The following is an 18,010-nucleotide window of genomic DNA, read 5'->3' on the forward strand; positions in this document are numbered from 1 at the left end:
AATGCAAAATGCTTATTGATTCATGATGTGGTTTCATCTTAGCTTGGGCAAACCATGCAGTATTTAATACATAGTAGCAGAATATTTACTATTGAAGCTTGAAAAGATGTGAGTTCTTTGTGTGCAATCTTTCATTTATGCATGTGAGAGGGTTTTCTTTTTTTAATATTTTTACATTGTAGTACTTGTTTTGCTTGTTACGGGTGTTTGCTTATTTAATACATTCCGTCAGGGACAGAAATTACATGCTGGTTTTTTTTTCCCCTTGGAAGTGTGTCTGGGGTTTTTCCATTATTATTTTCCTTACTTTTTTTTTTCCTCTTCTTTTTTTGGTGGTGGTGGTGGTTAGGTTATGTTTAAATGAAGTTGCTTTTACAACACCAAAGACTTAATCATCCATTTCCTACATAAAAGGTAGCTACTTTTTTGCATGGACCCCAAGTATATTGTAGTATAGAGGTGGAATTTAAGGAAAGGTATTAAGCAGACTGTGTTTTAGCTTATGGGCAAGTAATAAATTGTATCATTTATCTTGACTATATCATAGATAAGCTGCTATATTACAATCGCCACTTCAGATAGCTGTGAAATTAGGTGATTAACTAGTTGTTACTTAATCTTCTAATTTCTGTATAAGTCTAATTACATGAAATAGAAGTTAGGGTTTTGATTTTTTTTACTTTGCTTTTCTGTTTGGTGTGTCATTGTAACTACTGTATTGTAAATGATGGAAAATAATTGCATATGTTAAAAAAAATAAATTGTGTTATATTCAAAAAAATAAATATTAAAAAAAATTTTTTTAAGTTGCATAAATTCTGTAAGATAGGAATGGAGTATATTAACCACAGAAAGATCCTAGAATGGCCAGAATAGCCTTCCTTAATTATTGTACAATTGTTATTATATAACACATCTCATAATTTATATTCTTTTATTTTAGAATAGCTTTCTTTTCACAGTAGGGTAGAATATCCAAAGTGAAATCTTGGTTTTACAAATTTCAAAATTGTAAAGATAGAATGCAAGGGATTAACTTTGCTGAAACCACCCAAGTGTTAACAAGAATATCTTCCTGGTGGAAATAGTCACATAAAAATAGAAATCAATAATGAATTGTAGGATAGCACCCTGGAAAGGAGGATAATGAAAGAACATTAAAGAAGTATTAAAATAACACCAAAAGCTTGTGCTTTTGAAAGAGAAAATAGAAAAGTCTTCAAGAAACACAAATGAAACACAAATGAAAAAGAGAAAATCTTCAACCAGCAAGAATGAGAAGAAGGAGATAGAACATTAACGTGTCTACGAGCATTGAGCATCAACTAACGGAAAACACAAACCCTCTCAACTCTGCATTGACAACAGTGAAGTTCAGTAAAAATGGACATTTCCTACTCAAACTACGCAAAGAAACATGGAGCACATGATGAAGGTAAGGATTCAGGCAAGCCCGCGAAGATGGAAATTATGATCCCTGCCAACGCAGGGGACAGAAGACCAGTACGTATTGTATTAGGGTCATAATGGATCAGCTCACACTGTGGGGCAGAATAATAACAAAAAAAAAAATCGAAATCATGTAGACTGGGGGTCTAATACATCTGCTCAAAAATTAATTACAAAAATTAAGAAATTAAAGATTATCCAATAGGTTAGTAACATACAGTTAACAAAATAGATTTAAACAAAGTAAATGTATCCTAGAGAGAAAATATAATTATAAATATGTAAGTTTATATAACATGAAGAACAAAGTTAGGAAATCTAATTGATATCTACCTGGTGTGGAAGGAGCTTATACAGAAGAGTATAGGCTGAAAATACTGCTCAACTGTTGAAAGACTGGCAATTTCAGAATTGCAAGCAGAGTGAATAAACGAACAAACAAATAACCCAGATATATAGGAAGAACTATTAGCGGCCAGCTGACTTCCCATCAGCAACAGCGAGCACCAGTCTCCTAAGCATTCTCTACACAATGAAAACCTCTTTTCAGAACGAGAACAGAATAAAACCATTTCATGGTAAGAGAATGAAGTGTTGCACAGCCTACCAACCCTCTAACTAAAAGAAAGTCCAACACATATATTTCCAATGGGAAATCACCACATGTGAAAGCTCTGATATATAAAATCAAGCAGGCAGAAAATCAAAATGAATGAATAAACATGACCAGAATGTACAGACAAGAGTGAATCTGCTTTGCAAGGAGAGAACAGGCTGGAAGTAATGAACTGGATGTAAACATCTTACTAGGTAAGCGTGCGCTAACCCATCAATGGTGAAGTCTAGGCTTCCTTACTTGTTCAAGAAGATCGAGACTCTTGGGGCACCTGAGTGGCTCAGTCGGTTAAGCCTCCGACTTCGGCTCAGGTCAGATCTCACGTTCATGGGTTCGAGCCCCACATCAGGCTCTCTGCTGACAGCTAGCTCAGAGCCTGGAGCCTGCTTCATGTTCTGTGTCTCCTTCTCTCTCTGCCCCTCCCCCTCTCATGCTGTGTCTCTCTCTGTATCAAAAATAAATAAAACATTAAAAAAAGTTTAAAAAAAAAAAGATCGAGACTCTTTACACTTAACTTTAGAGGTTATTAGCTAAGAAAGCTAAATGGGGTAACAACCAGTGACAAACTTCAGAAGAAAAAGATAAAAAGGAATGAGAACAAAATGATTTAAAAAAAAAAAAAACCAAGGGCAGAAAAATTATTAAACTGGCTTTTAAAAACTCATTCTTTAATATGGTATAAAGTGATAAACATAAAGAGGGGCACCTGGGTGGTCCTGGACGTTGGCTGAACGTCCCACTCCTGATTTCGGCTCAGGTCATGATCTCACAGTTCACAGGATAGAGCCCCAAATCAGGCTCTGTACTGACAGCTCAGAGACTGCTTAGGATTCTCTCTCTCTGCCTCTCCTCTGCTCTTCCTCTCTCTCTCTGACCCTCTCCTGCTCTCCCTCTCTCTCTCTCTCTAAAAAAACAAAAAACAAAAAACACACAAGGATAAAAAGGGTTGAATCTCACAAGGCTGTATGAAGAGACCGATGAAGCAAAGGCAAACAGGGAGCTGCATTTTCTTGGTCCTGACATAAGCAGAGTGCAAGGCTAAAGGACACTTGCCCAGTGACAAGGCTGCTACAGGGTTGTACAAACCAGCTTAGAGGGAAGACCCACGTGTAAACCTGTGCCCTAAGTCAGTAGCCGCAGAGCATGAGAAGCCAAGTCCACCAGAATTCTGAGGCGATCATACTCAGAGACCTGAACACACCTGTCAGGAGGCTACATGCAGAAAAGAAAAAATTAGGTATCCGAAGACAAATCCAGAAAAAGTAACAAGCGTAGTGTGACAGACACGCAGAAATCACAAGGGACAATTCCAAAACAAACATCTTGTCAAATCCATGTGAAGCACAGAAACAGAAAAAACAAAACAGTAGACCACATTCCTGGCTCTAACAGCATCCCTCAACAACTTCCAAAGATTTATTATATAGATGACATTCTCTGGCTAAATTAGAATCAACCTACAAAGATTAGCCTCCCACACAGAGAAGAAAACTCCAAAATCACTTTTCTAAAAAGCTCATGAATCAAATAACTGTAATAGGAAAAAGAAAATTCTATGAACATATTTAGAGAAAACCACAAGAAATGTGTAACCTTACATTTTAATTGAAAACACAAAAGAGCCAAATACATAAGTTTATCATCTCATAAAAATTAAAAGTTCACAATACAAGTACATCTTCTCCACCTAAAAACAGAAAGTAGGAAATGGCCAAGCCAGGGCTGTGAACCCATGAACCAGAACAGACACAAACCAGAGCCAATCACAAAAGGCAAGTTTGAAACTTTAAATATGTGAAAATGAATGAATCTAGGCCTCATGTGTGCCCTGACTCGGTCCACGACTCAGTCTACCTTCCAAAGGGAAGTCTGCTTCCCAGAAGTTTGGGTGTGCACATGTGGTGGATGACCACTTGTCTGCCCAGCCCTGTCTTCATACTCGGGAGGACACTGTCGTCTCTCAGACTGCAGTCCTCACTCCCGATAGGGACGTGCTGCCCTCACACACCAGTGCCCCCAATGTGCCCACACCAGCCTCACACACAGAAGGAAAGAGAGAGCCAACACAGAAACACACACGCAAACGTGGACAGAAATAGGAGTTCAGGCAGACAGACAGCTTCTTTCTGCTCTCACTCTGCTCTTTACCAGGGCTGTTCCCTGCTGGACCACACTCTGCAGTGAGGTACTAACCTGCTGGCGCTGGTATGCGCAGCCTGGTCAGCAGCCGCTCATCAGCAAGGGGCCAGCCCACAGCACAGACGCCTGCACTATTTCCAGCACCGCCCCACATCCAACCACCTGCACAAGCATCCACCTCCTTGAATGAATGCAATCCATGAGCTTGATTCTCATGGATTTGGACAACGGGCATCCGGGCTGCAGGCCTGGACCCTCCCCACCCACTCCCTCTCTATACACACTAGTCCCAGCACCTGCTGAACTGCAGGCCTTCATCTGTAGCTCTGCCCACCGGCATGTGACCATGGACACAAAAGAGGGAATAGACACAGCTCAGGGGCTCCACCCAGGTCCTGGCTGGAAACTGGGCTGCATTCTGGAGCCTTGTGCACCCTGCAACAAGGACGGGGCACGGCGAACCAAGGGGTCAGGCAGATAGACAGGGTTTCACCCAGGGCAGGCTGGGCACGGGACAAGGTGCTGAGCTTCAGCCACAAGATGTAACCCTGCTCTTTCCCACCCCTCCCATCTCCCGTGGCAAAACAGCTCAGACCCACAGGCAGGTGGACTGAGCCAGGCACCCCCCACCCCCCGGCAACCATCCCCTTCTCCATACATTAGGTATGACGTCCCAGGGACGTCCACTCGCTCTAGCTTCCTTTCCCAGGGCACTGCCCCTCAGGGAGCCTCAGCGGGCCTGAGTTTGCAGCAGACGGCGGGCCATCAGCCTTGGGGACACACAGTGCAGGAGGTGGGTGGGTCAGGCCCATCTCCCAGCTCCTTTACCCACTTCCCTGCCCCCAGCACATGTCTCGCTCACCTTGGATGGCACAGCCCCGCCTCTCCCCGAGGCATCCCTGGCGTTCTGCTGCTGGGCCTCATCCTCAGCAAGATCTGGCTTTCGTGGGGGCTCCGCCTCTGCCTCGGGAAATGGCAGCTGATCCTGCAGAGTGTGCAGTAGCTGGAGGAAGGTCTGGTGCCTGCAGGGAAGAGGTGGCTTGTGAGGGAGGCAAGGGACCACCAGGGGTGTGCAGCCCACTCTCCCAGCCTTACCTCTGCAGCCTGTCGCGCTCCTGCCCTGCCTGCTGCCTTAGGGCTCCAAGCTCCTCACACTGCCTCTGCAGCTCCTGCCGGGCTCCTGTCTGCCGAAGCCTGGCCTCCGCACAAGCATCGGCCAGCTGCTGGAGACGCTTCTCCTACCAGAGAGGAAGCACAAGCGGCTCAGCAAGTGCCGAGGTCTTGCGGCCCTGCTCTTAACCTCCAGCCCAGGCTCAAGACGGGGTGCAGACCCACATAGGGCAAGAGGAACTCTACTCACTTTAGGGGAGACAGGGGCCTAGAGAGGACTAGGGGTCAGAAGGAGCCATTCCAAGGGCAGAGCTTTCTAAGGAAAAGGGCACACAAATGAACATTAGTCTGCGATGTGCCAAGTACTGTTTTAAGCACTTGCTGTACTGATGATGTCATCCACCTGACTTTATAGAGTAGGGGCTCATATTGCCTCCATCACGCAAATGAAGAAACAGCACAGGAAGTCGGGGGAGGGCAAGGTACTAACACTGTTAGTAGTTAGGCTGTGATTTATGTCACTGCTGGTGCCACCCAGGGATGGGGAAGGGACACTCCCCCAGGGGCCTGGACCCACCTGGTGTAGCCGCCACTGCTCCTGGGCTGTCCTCAGCTTCTCCATGGCCACCCGCTTCTGCAAAGAAGGGGAACAAGGACAGGAAGAGTGTTTATCTGGTGGAACTTGGGAGGGGGCTAGGGGATCCAACCCAGCATGCCTGCTCTTCTCTCCCTCCTGGCTGCACCTTGGCCTGGAGCTGTTCAAGGGCCTCCTGGAGCTGCACCTGCTTCCTCTGGGCCTCCTCTGTCTTGGGCAAGGCCTGGCTCAGGGCCCTGGTGATGGCCTCCACATGCTCCTGGTAGGTGGCCTTCAGCTCTTTCCACTGCTCCTTGGCTGCAACTGCCTTCTGCCCTGAAAGAAGCCACCAAGGAGAGAACACAGATGTGACTGGCCTGCCTGCCTGCCTGCCACGCTGGGGCCTCAGCCTCCCATCAGCCAAAGAGCTGACCTGACCTCCACCCCAACCCCCTTCCTGCTTACGGCTGGTGTCTTCAGAAGCCAAGGGTTCTCGTCCATGGGCAGTATCCTCCTGAGCCAGGTAGTTCTGCAGGAAGTCCACCACCTGCAGCTGGCTGCACAGCAGCTTGTCTTTCTTCCGGGAGTCCTGTGGAGAGAGAGGGCAGAGGCGGGGACGTCTGCCCAGTGCCTCCACGAGGGGATCCCGGAGCTCTCCCAGACCCCAGGGTTGCATGTACCATCACAAACTCCGCCAGGAGCTGGGCTGGCACTTCCGCCTCCTCTTGGAGGCTTGTAGGCTCCAGAATGCATGCCAGCTTGGCCAGGGCCCTGAGGGGAAAGAAAACGGGGAAAACTGGACACTCCTGGGCGCTAGTCCTGGCCGCCCTGTACCCAAAAACGCATTTGCAGGTGCGCATCAAGGCTGGGTCTTGCCCTGACCAGAACCTACAGGAAGGCCTGCAAGGCTGTCCGGGGACGAGAGAGAGAGTAAAAATAAGCAGAGCAGGGAGAGTCAGAAGAGGCTGCGATCTCAGGCAAGTAGGGTCTCACGGGAGATGAACCACTGGTGGAAGGTCTAAACGCCATCAGGGAATGCAGGACAGGAAAGGAAATGGGCAGCACTCGGTTGAGGGGCCACCTGGGGGCGGGGCTCAGTGAGCTGGGTACCTGGTCTAGGCTCTGTGAGTCCCAAGACCCGGCGGGGCAGCACGCTGACACAGGCCAGACCGAAATTAAGGGACCCTCTGAGGCATTTCGTGCCTGAACAGTGATACCTGCGAGAGGACGCGGGGTCCTCAGGAATGTAGCGGCCCGCTGGACCCAGCCGGGGTGCATGCAGGAAAGCGGGGGAGGAGGGGGTGCCTGCACGCCCGCGGCGAGGCCCAGGGACCCCCGGGGATACGCGGGGTCCTGCAAGGTTCTCCCAGCCCACCCCCGGAAGCACACTTACTCTAGAGCGGGGCCCCGCACCCGAGCCTCCGCCACCTCCATACCACGGGCGGCAAGTTCCAGCTCTTCCGCCTCCAGCCCTCAGTGAGCTTTGAATCCGTCGCCTTGCGCGCCGGGGCAGGCGATTGGCTACTGGGCCAGTGGGCGGGAACCGCGGGCCAGTGTGCACTCTGATTGGCAGGCGCGGACAAGCGGTTGGCAAGCCGGCCGTTTGGCGCCTGCGCCGTCGTGGCTGGGCGTGGCCGGCGCGCCGGAGCTCAGCGCCAGCCTGCTTGCTTCCCCAGGGCGGTGCTGGAGCCTGGAGGCGTGGCGTGGGCTCAGGCAGTGCCGGGAGCCTGGTTTTCGTCCCGCTGGAGAGCGAGGTCAAGTTCCAGTTTGGGCTTTGGGGAGCCACTCGGCACCGTACTGGCTTAAATTATGTGGGGTGGGAAGAACACCGGGTCTGCCTCTGCAGACGCTTGGCCTCAGTCAGGAAGACCAGGCATCCTGGAGGCGCAGGAACCTGGGGCGCTTGGGCGGGGGCCGGGGACCGCCCAAGCAGAGAGATTCTGTCGCCAACCGGACGGGGCCCGCCCCCCAGCCTGGCGGGGTCCGCCCCCTGTTCGCCTACAGGTCCCGGGTCTGCCCACCCGCCCTGCTAGGCCTAGCACAGGTTTCCAGCAGGCTGTGGAGGGTCCGCGGAGTTCGGGTCGCCAAGGGCTCCAGGGCCTGCCCAGAACCGGCTTAGGGAATCTGGAGACGCGGAGAATCAGCAGCCGCGGCAGTTTCCTCCCATCAGGCCTGCAGCTTCGCGGGCCGCGGGCGCTTAAAGCTTGGACAGGTGTGCCCTCTTGGCAGGGAGCAAGTCACTCTAGACTGTGAGCACATCACCAAATAAGTGCAGGCCAAACCACAGTAATATTTATAGAAACAAAAATGTCCAACTGCCAGTAACAGAATTTAGTGTCCGGCATCCAAATAAAAACTACCGAGTTTGCAAAAAAGGAGAAGAAAACCTATAATGAGAAGTGAGAGAGAGAGAGAGAGAGAGAAAGAAAGAAGAAAGAAAGAAAGAAGATGAAAGAAAGAAAGAAAATCACTGATCAGAACAGAAATAGAAGTTAGAATCAAACAGGCAAGGATATTAAAAAGTTGTGTTCAAAAAATAAAGAGTTGTAATGAAACATGATAAAAGGTGATGATGTGCAGAATGTGGAATGTTCACGTTGCTGGTGGGAATATGAAATGATGCACCTGAGGGCACCAGGGTAGCTCAGAGGGTTAAGTGCCCCACTCTTGATTTCAGGTCAGGTCATAATCTCAGGTTGGTGAATTTGAGCCCTCCCCCACCCCCTGTCCCCCACTCTGCTTTGGATTCTGTGTCTCCCTCCCTCTCTACCCCTCCCCCAATCACTCTAAAAAATGTTTTAAAAAGTTTAAATGATGCATCTGGGGGGTGCCTGGGTGGTTCAGGCAGTTAAGCTAGGACTTGGGCTCAGGTCATGGTATCATGGTTTGTAGGGTACTCTGTGCTGACGATTCAGAGACTGGAGCCTGCTTCAGATTCTGTGTCTTCCTCTCTCTGCCCCTCACCTACTGGTTCTCTGTCTCTGAAAAATAAAATGAAACGTTAAAAAAATTTTGTTAATGATTCATCTGCCTGGGGAAACAGTTTAGCTGTTCCTCAAAATGTTAAACATAGAGTGACCATACGGACCCTCTTGTAGTTTCATTTCTCCAAGAAATGAAACTGTGTTTTCAAAAACCTATACACACGTGTCTACAGAAGCATGATTTACAAAAGCCAAAATGTCTATCAGCTGGTGAATTGGAACACAAAATCTACATACACTCAATGGGGTATTTTTCAGTACTAAAAGAGAATGAGGTATATATACTGAAGTGTGGATGAAACTTGGAATTGTGCTAAGTGACAGAAACCAGTCACAAAAGAGTACATATTGTATGATTCCATGTCTATGAAATGTCCATATTAGGCAAATTTAAAGAATCAGAAAGTAGACTACTGGCTGCCCAGGGCCAGGAGGGGAGGGCAAGAGGAAGAGTAGGAGAGGGGGGCATTGCTAGTGAGCTGAGATTTCTCTCAGGAGAAATCTGTAGGAGGACATGTGTTTCTTTTAGAGGGTAAATTAAAACTTTCTAAACTATGGAGAAAGTTACACAATTGTATATAAAAAGCTTTTCAAGGGGCTCCTGGGTGGCTCCATCTCTTAAGCATCCACTCGCGATTTCTGCTAGGGTCACGACCCTCAGGGTCTGCTAGGGTCACAAGGGTTCTTGGGTTTGAACCCTGTGGCATTCTCTAGTTGACAGTGCTGAGCTTACTTGGTATCCTATCTCTCTCTCTCTCTCTCTCTCTCTCTCTCTCTCTCTCTCAAACATTTTAAAAAAAAACTATCCTGAGACATACCATAATTGCACAACTTAAATCGTTGATAGGAGAAAATCTTGATATCAGCTTCGTGTGGGGGTTATCTTATATACAAAGGAATAAAAATAAAGATTGTAGTAACTTTCCTATCGCAAACAATTGAAAAAACGTGGCACTAGAGCAACATCTTCAAAGTAGTGCTAGAAAAAATATAACTAAGTCAATAAATATATTGTTACAGGAAACATACCTTCCAAAAACAAAGGTTAAGTAAAGACATTCAGACATACAAAAGGTGAAGGAATTTGTCATTAGCAGATCTATGTTACAAGAAATGTGCAAGAAGTCTTTTAGAAGGAAACAATATTAGATTGAAATCTTATGATATGAACAGTTTCAGAAATGGCAATTATATGAATAAAAGTGTCTTGTTAATCAATCTTTTTTAAAACAATAATAAACTATTCACAAAAATAGCAATCATGTGGGAATTATATGCAAAAGTAAAATGTAGCACACAAAAAAAGCAGTTTCAGAAATGGCAATTATATGAATAAAAGTGTCTTGTTAATCAATCTTTTTTAAAACAATAATAAACTATTCACAAAAATAGCAATCATGTGGGAATTATATGCAAAAGTAAAATGTAGCACACAAAAAAAGCAGGACAAATGAAATATAAGTGAATTACAGATCTTTGTTCTTTATTTAAAATTGTATATCAGGTGAAAGTAGACTGTGCCAAGATAAAGCTTGCACCATGATCTCTTTAAGAAGCAGTATAATCCTTTTGAGTGCAGTTGAAACCTGTGACTTGTTTCTAAACATCAGAATGTAGTACTGGTAATGAGGTTATCAATCTGTTAATGATTAGGCTGCATTAAACAAATCACATCACTCCTATGATGCCCTTTTGTTACCTAATGCTCAGAAGCAAACTGGGGAGAGAGCTCTCCTGCAGCCTTGAAAGAGCAAACAGGCGGTTGCCAACACCAACGGTGAGGGCCCCATGGGCTCAAGGGCTGGAGAAGAGATTCTAGGGGATAGCTGGCAAGGTGGGGCCCTCCATCACATAACCACAGTGGCTGAATTCTGTCCACAGCCTCGAGAAGCTTGGAAGCAGATTCTTCTCTAGTTGAGCCTCCTGAGAAGAGCACTGCCAGGTTAACATCTTGATTGCAGACTTAGAAGCCCCTGAGAAGAATGTAAAAATCCTGTCCCACAGAAACTGCCTGAAATCCTGACCTACAGGAACTGGGAGCTGACATATGAGTGTGGTTTCAAGATGCTCAGTTGTGGTGATTTGTTGTACAGCAATAGAAAACGAGTATAAGCAAATTATAGACTCACCGCTAATAAGCCAAAAACAAGACAAAATTGAATCTAAATAGTATCAAATTCAAAAGAAGGAAGAAAAAGGAAAGAAGGAGTAAAAAAGGTGAGGGGAATAGAAAACAAATGGCAAAATGATAGACTTTAAACCTAATTATAGGAATAGTTACATTAACTGTAAGTACCTTAAATACACAAAAGGCAGAGATTATCAGATTGGATCTAAAAGCAAAAACAATTACATTAAGAAATGCACTGAATACAAATATAGTTATATGTAAAAGGGTGGAAAAACTTTGCCATGCTAATGCTAATTAAAAGAATGTTTGGGGTGCTTATTTTAGTGTGTGTATATATGTATGTGTGTGTATATATATATATATATAAACTCAGAGCAAAAAATACTACCAGAAATAAAAAAGGTGATTAGTGGTCAACTCATCATTTGAATGTGCTCATCATCTAATAAGAAACCATCAAAACACATGAATCAAAAACTGGTTGATTTGCAAGGAGAAATAAATCTATAGTTACAGTTAGGATGTCAGTAAGTCATTTACAATACTTGATAGAATACTATGCCTAACAGGAGAATACCCATTCTTCCCCGGTGCACATCAAATAATCAAACAAACCCATATAATCAGTCTTAAAATATATCTTAAACAGATAAATGAACAGAACCTTGCAAGTATGTTTTATTTCTGTAAAGGATCTAAATAATTTCCTCTACATGTCTTAAAAATGATGATGTACTCTAAATTTAAATTAATTTTAATTTTTTAAAAATTCAAGTTAACTCTTAATCTTTCTTTAGATTTCTGCTCAAAATCCTTCACCTATAAGTCTAGATCAAGCCTTTATTATAGATTCACAAACTGTGGACTTTTTAATACTGGCTAAATTGAAGTTGAATTTTTCATTTCATTGTAGGATTATTTAAAAAATGTTTTAATGTTTATTCATTTTAGAAAGAAAGACAGAGCTTGAGCAGGGGAGGGACAGAGAGAGAGGGAGACACAGAATCCTACGCAGGCTCCAGGTTCTAAGCTGTCAGCACAGAGCCTGATGTGGTTCTTAAACCACCAACTGCAAGATCACGACCTGAGCTGAAGTCGGATGCTTAACCCACTAAGCCACCTCAGTACCCCAAATTATAGAACTATTTGATTGCTATCCTTCTCCTTTCCTAATCAGCAAGCTTACTGAAGCCATGAGATGAATATATGTTTGCTCATAACTAATGGTAAGCAATTAATAATAATTTGTTACATGAATATTATAGGAGAGGTAGTTTATGCCCAGTCTTAGTAGGCCATTTTAAGGATGCTGGTTTTATCATAAGAGTTACTAAAAGCTATTGAAGCTTTCTTGGTTATTAGATTGCAAGCCAGATTTGTGGAGTGTATGACTCTGTCTGGGCCAGGGGCAATGGAGGTGGAAATAACTTGATGTGTTCAGGTGCAATAAACCATGCATGTTGTGATTGAGTGGATGTGTTATACTGAAATTGCTAAACTGTGTATCCAGTATGAGCTGAGATTTCTGACTCTGCAACTATATAAATTATGTTACACTTTCTTAGATAATGACCCTAGCAAGAAGAGAATCCTGTGTGGGAAGTGAGAGGGAAAAATCCTTGACTTATTCCTGATGACCTTCTAGCATTTTGGTAAACCAAATGGGTGTTTTTGAGGCACATGGACAAGTAGGTTTAGAGTGTGGAAGAAGGTCAGAACAGGAAATATATGTTTCATAATTATAAATATACATGAACCTGAAACCATAGAGATGGATGCCATTCTCTAGGTTGACAGAATGTAGTGAAAAGGAACAGATGACCAGAAACAATATATTGTGTAACTCTGGTAGCTTATGGATTTATGGAGAAAAGAGGCTTTTAATAAGAGAGAAAAGTCTAGAGTGATCAAAGAAAATGCAATCAAGTGTGACATGCTGTTAGTTGAGAGAAAAGAAGGTTTCCAAAAAAAAGACATACTGAGAGGTCAAGTAAGATGGGGTGGAAATTACCAGCTGGATTTAGCAACAGAGTGATTATTAGTATTTATAGAGAGATGTTTGATAAAGCAGTAAGAATGTAGAAGCCAGATTAAATAGAGTGAATAGGAAGCAGATTATATAGTAGCATTAAAGCAAATAAATGAAGGTATGTAAGATGGAAAGTTCTCAGAAAAATTTTGGCAGAATACATTAGAATGCATTCATGCCAACTCTGAAATCAGTAGTTTTGCACTGAAGTTTTAATAAAGCTCCCCTGTAATTTGTGTTATGTACATAGTTCTAATCTAATGAGAAATGCTTTCCCTGTGCCAGCAATAAGCAGTCTTCCTGGAATGCCTGGGTGGCTCATTCAGTTGAGCATCTGACTCCTGATTTTGGTTCAAGTCATGATCTCATAGTCATGAAATCAAGCCCCACATCAGGCTCTGTGCTGAGCACTGAGCACGGAGCCTGCTTGGGATTCTCTCCCTCCATGTCCCTCTGCCCTTTCCCCAAATTGTTCTCTCTCTCTCTCAAAATAAATAAATGGATATTTTAAAATTTTTCTACAGAAATATTGACTTTTGAATCATTTCCCCCAAATATAATAAATGACCTCACTTTACATCTAAATTTAAATATTGTAGGGTAAACTAAATAAAATTAAAAATTTAGTTTCTAAAGCACATTAGCCACATTTCAATGCTCAGTAGCAATGTATGCCTACTGGTTGCCCTACTGGACAATACAAATTTTAGAATCTTTCCATTGGTAGAAAGTTCAATTGGACAGTGATGATTCAAAAAAATTTTAGGTACCTTAGATATGTATATCCTGTATTTTATGTACAAAAAGTTTACATTTACATTAATTGCAACATAACCAACAGGTTAAAACAATTCTATAGTTTAAAAAATGTCACATTTGCAGCAAAGAAGTTGCTAATATACAAATTGTGTTTATAAGTTTAAAGAGTGCTTGTTTGCAGCTAATCAAACTCTAATGCCCTCCATAAATTATATATAGAAATTTTATGTCACACTTCCTCTGTTGCAGAAAATAACAGCAGAAGTAGGAAGGAAGTGAAGTGAATTCCCTTCTTATATAATTAATATGGGCATCGTATTTTTATTATTAAGATGGTAACATCTATTCAGGCACTGAACAAGTGGAAAATAAAAAAAATAAAGCATATGTTCCTGGAAATAGAAAATTTCCTCACTCATTTTGAAGCCTTTATTGTGTAGTGCATGTGAAATGGTTTTGAAAATAGTACTTATGTTCGCATTCAAATGGGACATCAACTGTTTTATCGGGATGCATGAAGTGATTATGGGGCAGATTCATCTGAAATTCACAGAGCATTAAGTAAATATAAGTAATGTCATAGGACAGTTTTGCAATTGTGTACAGAAAAATGTCTCTAGTACTTTATAAAACATTAAAGACAATATATCATGTTTTAGGGGTTGATTTCCCATTGCACAGAAACCCACAGGGGTTGGTATGTGCAGCTCTCAGCATTGTTTTAGGACTTGACCTTGTGTTTCCAGACTTTCTCTGCCCTGTGGCAAGTGCCTCTAAGTGAGTCCTGGGAAATCCAATGAATATCTTACACCATAAACATTAAATGAAAGTAATACTTTAAAATCCATTAAATTTTCTTCTAGAATTTTAATACTAGAATTTTTTCTCTGTAGAATCACTGAGTGTTTGCTTTCTATGTCACAATCCCACACAGATTACGAAAATGTAATTTCGTTGTAATATGTATTAATTCTGAGGCTACAATAACAGTGATTTATATAAATAAAACACATGTGCCAGGATATTTTTTAAAATCCTTAAATATGTATTAAATTTTATTCATTTATTCATTATTGTGATATAACCATCAATAGTATTTCCACTTACCTGTCTGCCTAAACATAAGAATATTTCTATGTTTATATCATTTAGATCATTGGCTAATGGATTTTTTTGCTATGTCTCAAATATTCTCCAAGCAGGACTTCAGAACTTACATAATTTAGGCTTCCTGAATTTTTTAAAAAGATTTTTTTTGTAATAGTAACTTATAGGATGTTTTTCAATAGCTTGTATTATGAAATGTATGATGGAAATTTTATTTAAAAATTTGGGGGCGCCTGGGTGGCTCAGTCGGTTAAAGCCTCTGACTTCGGCTCAGGTCAGATCTCACGTTCGTGGGTTCGAGTCCCGCATCAGGCTCTGTGCTGGCAGCTCAGAGCCTGGAACCTGCTTCCAATTCTGAGTCTCCCTCTCTCTCTGCTCCTCCCCTTCTCATGCTCTGTCTCTCTCTCTGTATCAAAAATAAATTTAAAAAAAATTAAAAAAAATTGATGAAGAATTATTCCTTTGGAACAGGTTTTAATGCATTAAGGCAAATCATATATCTGGTTGGAGCATCTATGTAATAAGCTAGTCATATGGCAGACAATACAGTTAATCTAAAGGTATTCAAAGCGACTCAAAGTCTTGAGGAAAACTTTTGTTTAGCAACCAATAAATATATTTGAAGTGTGTGTGTGTGTGTGTGTGTGTGTGTGTGTGTGTGTGTCTTCACTTCTGCTTTAGGAATAAGGACTTCCAATTGGTTAACTTAACTTTTAAAATAGCTTTATTGAAATATGAATTGTTAATTATAAATGTGAAATTCAATGACCTTATTATATTTACAGAGTTGTAAAATCAGTTTTAAGTCATTTCGTTGAGCCCTAAGATATCTGTTTGCCTGTTTGCAGTGAATCCCTGTGCCTGCCCACAGTCCCAGGCCAAAAGTGATGTATTTTTTTGCCTCTATAGAGACTTGCCTTCATTGGAGAGTCCAGAAATATATAATACATCTTGCATCTGGCTTCTTTGCCTTAGCACAATGTTTTGATGATGTTCCATATTGTAGCATGCATCAGGAATGTGTCCCTTTTTATTGATGAATGTATTCCAAAATGCAGACATACCGCATGCAGTTTATCTGTTCCCCAGTGGATGGAATGGTTTCTAGTTATTAACATTTACGGATAATGCTGCTCTGAACATTCCCTAAAAAGATTTTATGTGAACATATGTGTATATTGCTCTTGAGTAAATACCTAGTAATGCAGGTGTATTTGGTAGTTTTAAGTATAGCATTGAGTGGGTGTAAAGTGGTATCTTGTGGTTCTAATGTGCATTTTCCTCTAAAGACTAATTATAATGACCATCTTTTCATATATTTATTACCATTTGCATACCTTCTTGGGTAAAATATGTTCTGCTCATTTAAAAAAAATGGTTGTTTTGTTAATGTTGAATTGTAAGAGTTATTTCTATCCTACAAAGAAGTTTGTTCTATCAGGTATATGACTTGAAAATATTGCTTTCCCAGCCTGTGGCTTATCTTTCATTTTCTTAACCATATCTTTAAACTATTAAAGATAGTTTCAAAGAATACTGAGCCTAGCTGAAGTAATACAATGTTATTTTTTTTTCTGTTTTCTTCTCAAAGACTTTTAGTTTTAATTCTTGCATTTACATTTATGATTCATTTTGAGTTAATATTTGTTTTTTGTTTTTTGGGTTTTTAAAAATCTTTTTATTGTCGAGACAGAGAGAAACAGAGCCTGCGGAGGGGCAGAGAGAGGAAGATAACAGAATCTGAAGCAGACTCCAGGCCCTGAGCCGTCAGCACAGAGACTGATGCGGGGCTCAAACCCACAGACTGTGAAATCATGACCTGAGTCGAAGCCAGACACTTAACTGACTGAGCCACCGAGGTGCCCCTTGAGTTAATGCAGTGAGAGTCTAAATTGATCTATCTGAATATGGACATCCCAATTATTACAACACCACTTGTCAAAACAACTATTCTTTCTGCATGTAATGGTCTTGGCACCTTTTGTTAAAAAACAATTCACCGAAATGTATTGTGTTTCCTGAACTGTCAATTCTATGTCATTGATCAACTTTCTTATTCTTACATTGGCACATTGTTTGGACCATCACACCTTCCTAATCCATTTAGAAATCAGGAAATATATGTCTTGCAGCTTCTCCTTCATTTCCAGAAATGACTTGGCTCTAGATATTTTGTGTTCCTAGATATGTATAGAAATGGCTGGTCCATTTCTGCCAAAAGTTCTGGTGGGAAATGTTATCGATTGCATTGATTTAGGTTGGAAGATATGCGGTCTGGTTTCTATTTGCCTGGTTTTTTTTTTATTGTTTTCGTTTTTTGTTTGTGTTTTTTTAAATATAATTATTGTCAAATTGGTTTCCATATAACACCCGGTGCTCTTCCCCACAAGTGCCCACCTCCAACACAACCATCTCTTTTCCCCCTCCCTCTTCCCCTTCAACCGCCAGTTTGTTTTCAGTATTCAATAGTCTCTCAAGTTTTGTGTCCCTCTCTCTCCCCAATTCTCTTTCCTTCTTTCCCTCGCCCTGGCCCTCCATTAGGTTTCTCCTGTTCTCCTGTTAGACCTATCAGTGCAAACATATGGTATATGATGTCCTTCATCGCCTCACTTATTTCACTTAGCATGACACGCTCGAGGTCCATCCACTTTCCTACATATGTCCAGATTTCATTCTTTCTCATTGCCATGTAATACTCCATTGTATATATATACCACATCTTCTTGATCCATTCATCCATTCATCAGGTGATGGATATTTAGGCTCTTTCCCTGTTTTGGCTATTGTTGACAGTGCTACTATGAACATAGGGGTACATGTGCCCCTATGCATCAGCACTTCTGTATCCCTTGGATAAATCCCTAGCAGTGCTATTGCCGGGTCATAAGGGAGTTCTATGGATAGTTTTTTGAGGAACCTCCACACTGTTTTCCAGAGCGGCTGCACCAGTTTACATTGCCACCAACAGTGTAGGAGGGTGCCCATCTCTCCACACCCTCTCCAGCATCTATAGTCTCTTGATTTGTTCATTTTAGCCACTCTGACTGGTGTGAGGTGGTATCTCAGTGTGGTTTTGATTTGTGTTTCCCTGATGCTGAGTGATGTTGAGCAT

The 18,010-nt window shown here is 42.4% G+C and overlaps 1 protein-coding gene and 1 pseudogene across 1 annotated transcript in view; one reads left to right on the forward strand and one right to left on the reverse strand.

Annotated features, from left to right (window-relative positions):
* ZWINT (ZW10 interacting kinetochore protein) overlaps window positions 1-7,352 on the reverse strand; it is a 24,648-nt gene extending 17,296 nt beyond the window's left edge. The window contains exons 1-7 of the mRNA XM_029915176.1: window positions 7,282-7,352; window positions 6,569-6,659; window positions 6,354-6,477; window positions 6,058-6,224; window positions 5,892-5,948; window positions 5,300-5,442; window positions 5,067-5,226 (exon numbers count right to left, since the gene is read on the reverse strand). Of these exons, the coding sequence (XP_029771036.1) occupies window positions 5,067-5,226; window positions 5,300-5,442; window positions 5,892-5,948; window positions 6,058-6,224; window positions 6,354-6,477; window positions 6,569-6,659; window positions 7,282-7,322 (783 nt within the window). The 5' untranslated portion in view covers window positions 7,323-7,352. The remainder of the gene's footprint in view (window positions 1-5,066; window positions 5,227-5,299; window positions 5,443-5,891; window positions 5,949-6,057; window positions 6,225-6,353; window positions 6,478-6,568; window positions 6,660-7,281) is intronic.
* Window positions 7,353-7,697: 345 nt separating this feature from the next.
* Window positions 7,698-18,010, forward strand: part of LOC115275785 — an 18,323-nt pseudogene continuing 8,010 nt past the window's right edge.

Source organism: Suricata suricatta, chromosome 2 (genome assembly GCF_006229205.1).
Source record: "Suricata suricatta isolate VVHF042 chromosome 2, meerkat_22Aug2017_6uvM2_HiC, whole genome shotgun sequence".
Lineage (NCBI taxonomy): Eukaryota > Metazoa > Chordata > Mammalia > Carnivora > Herpestidae > Suricata > Suricata suricatta.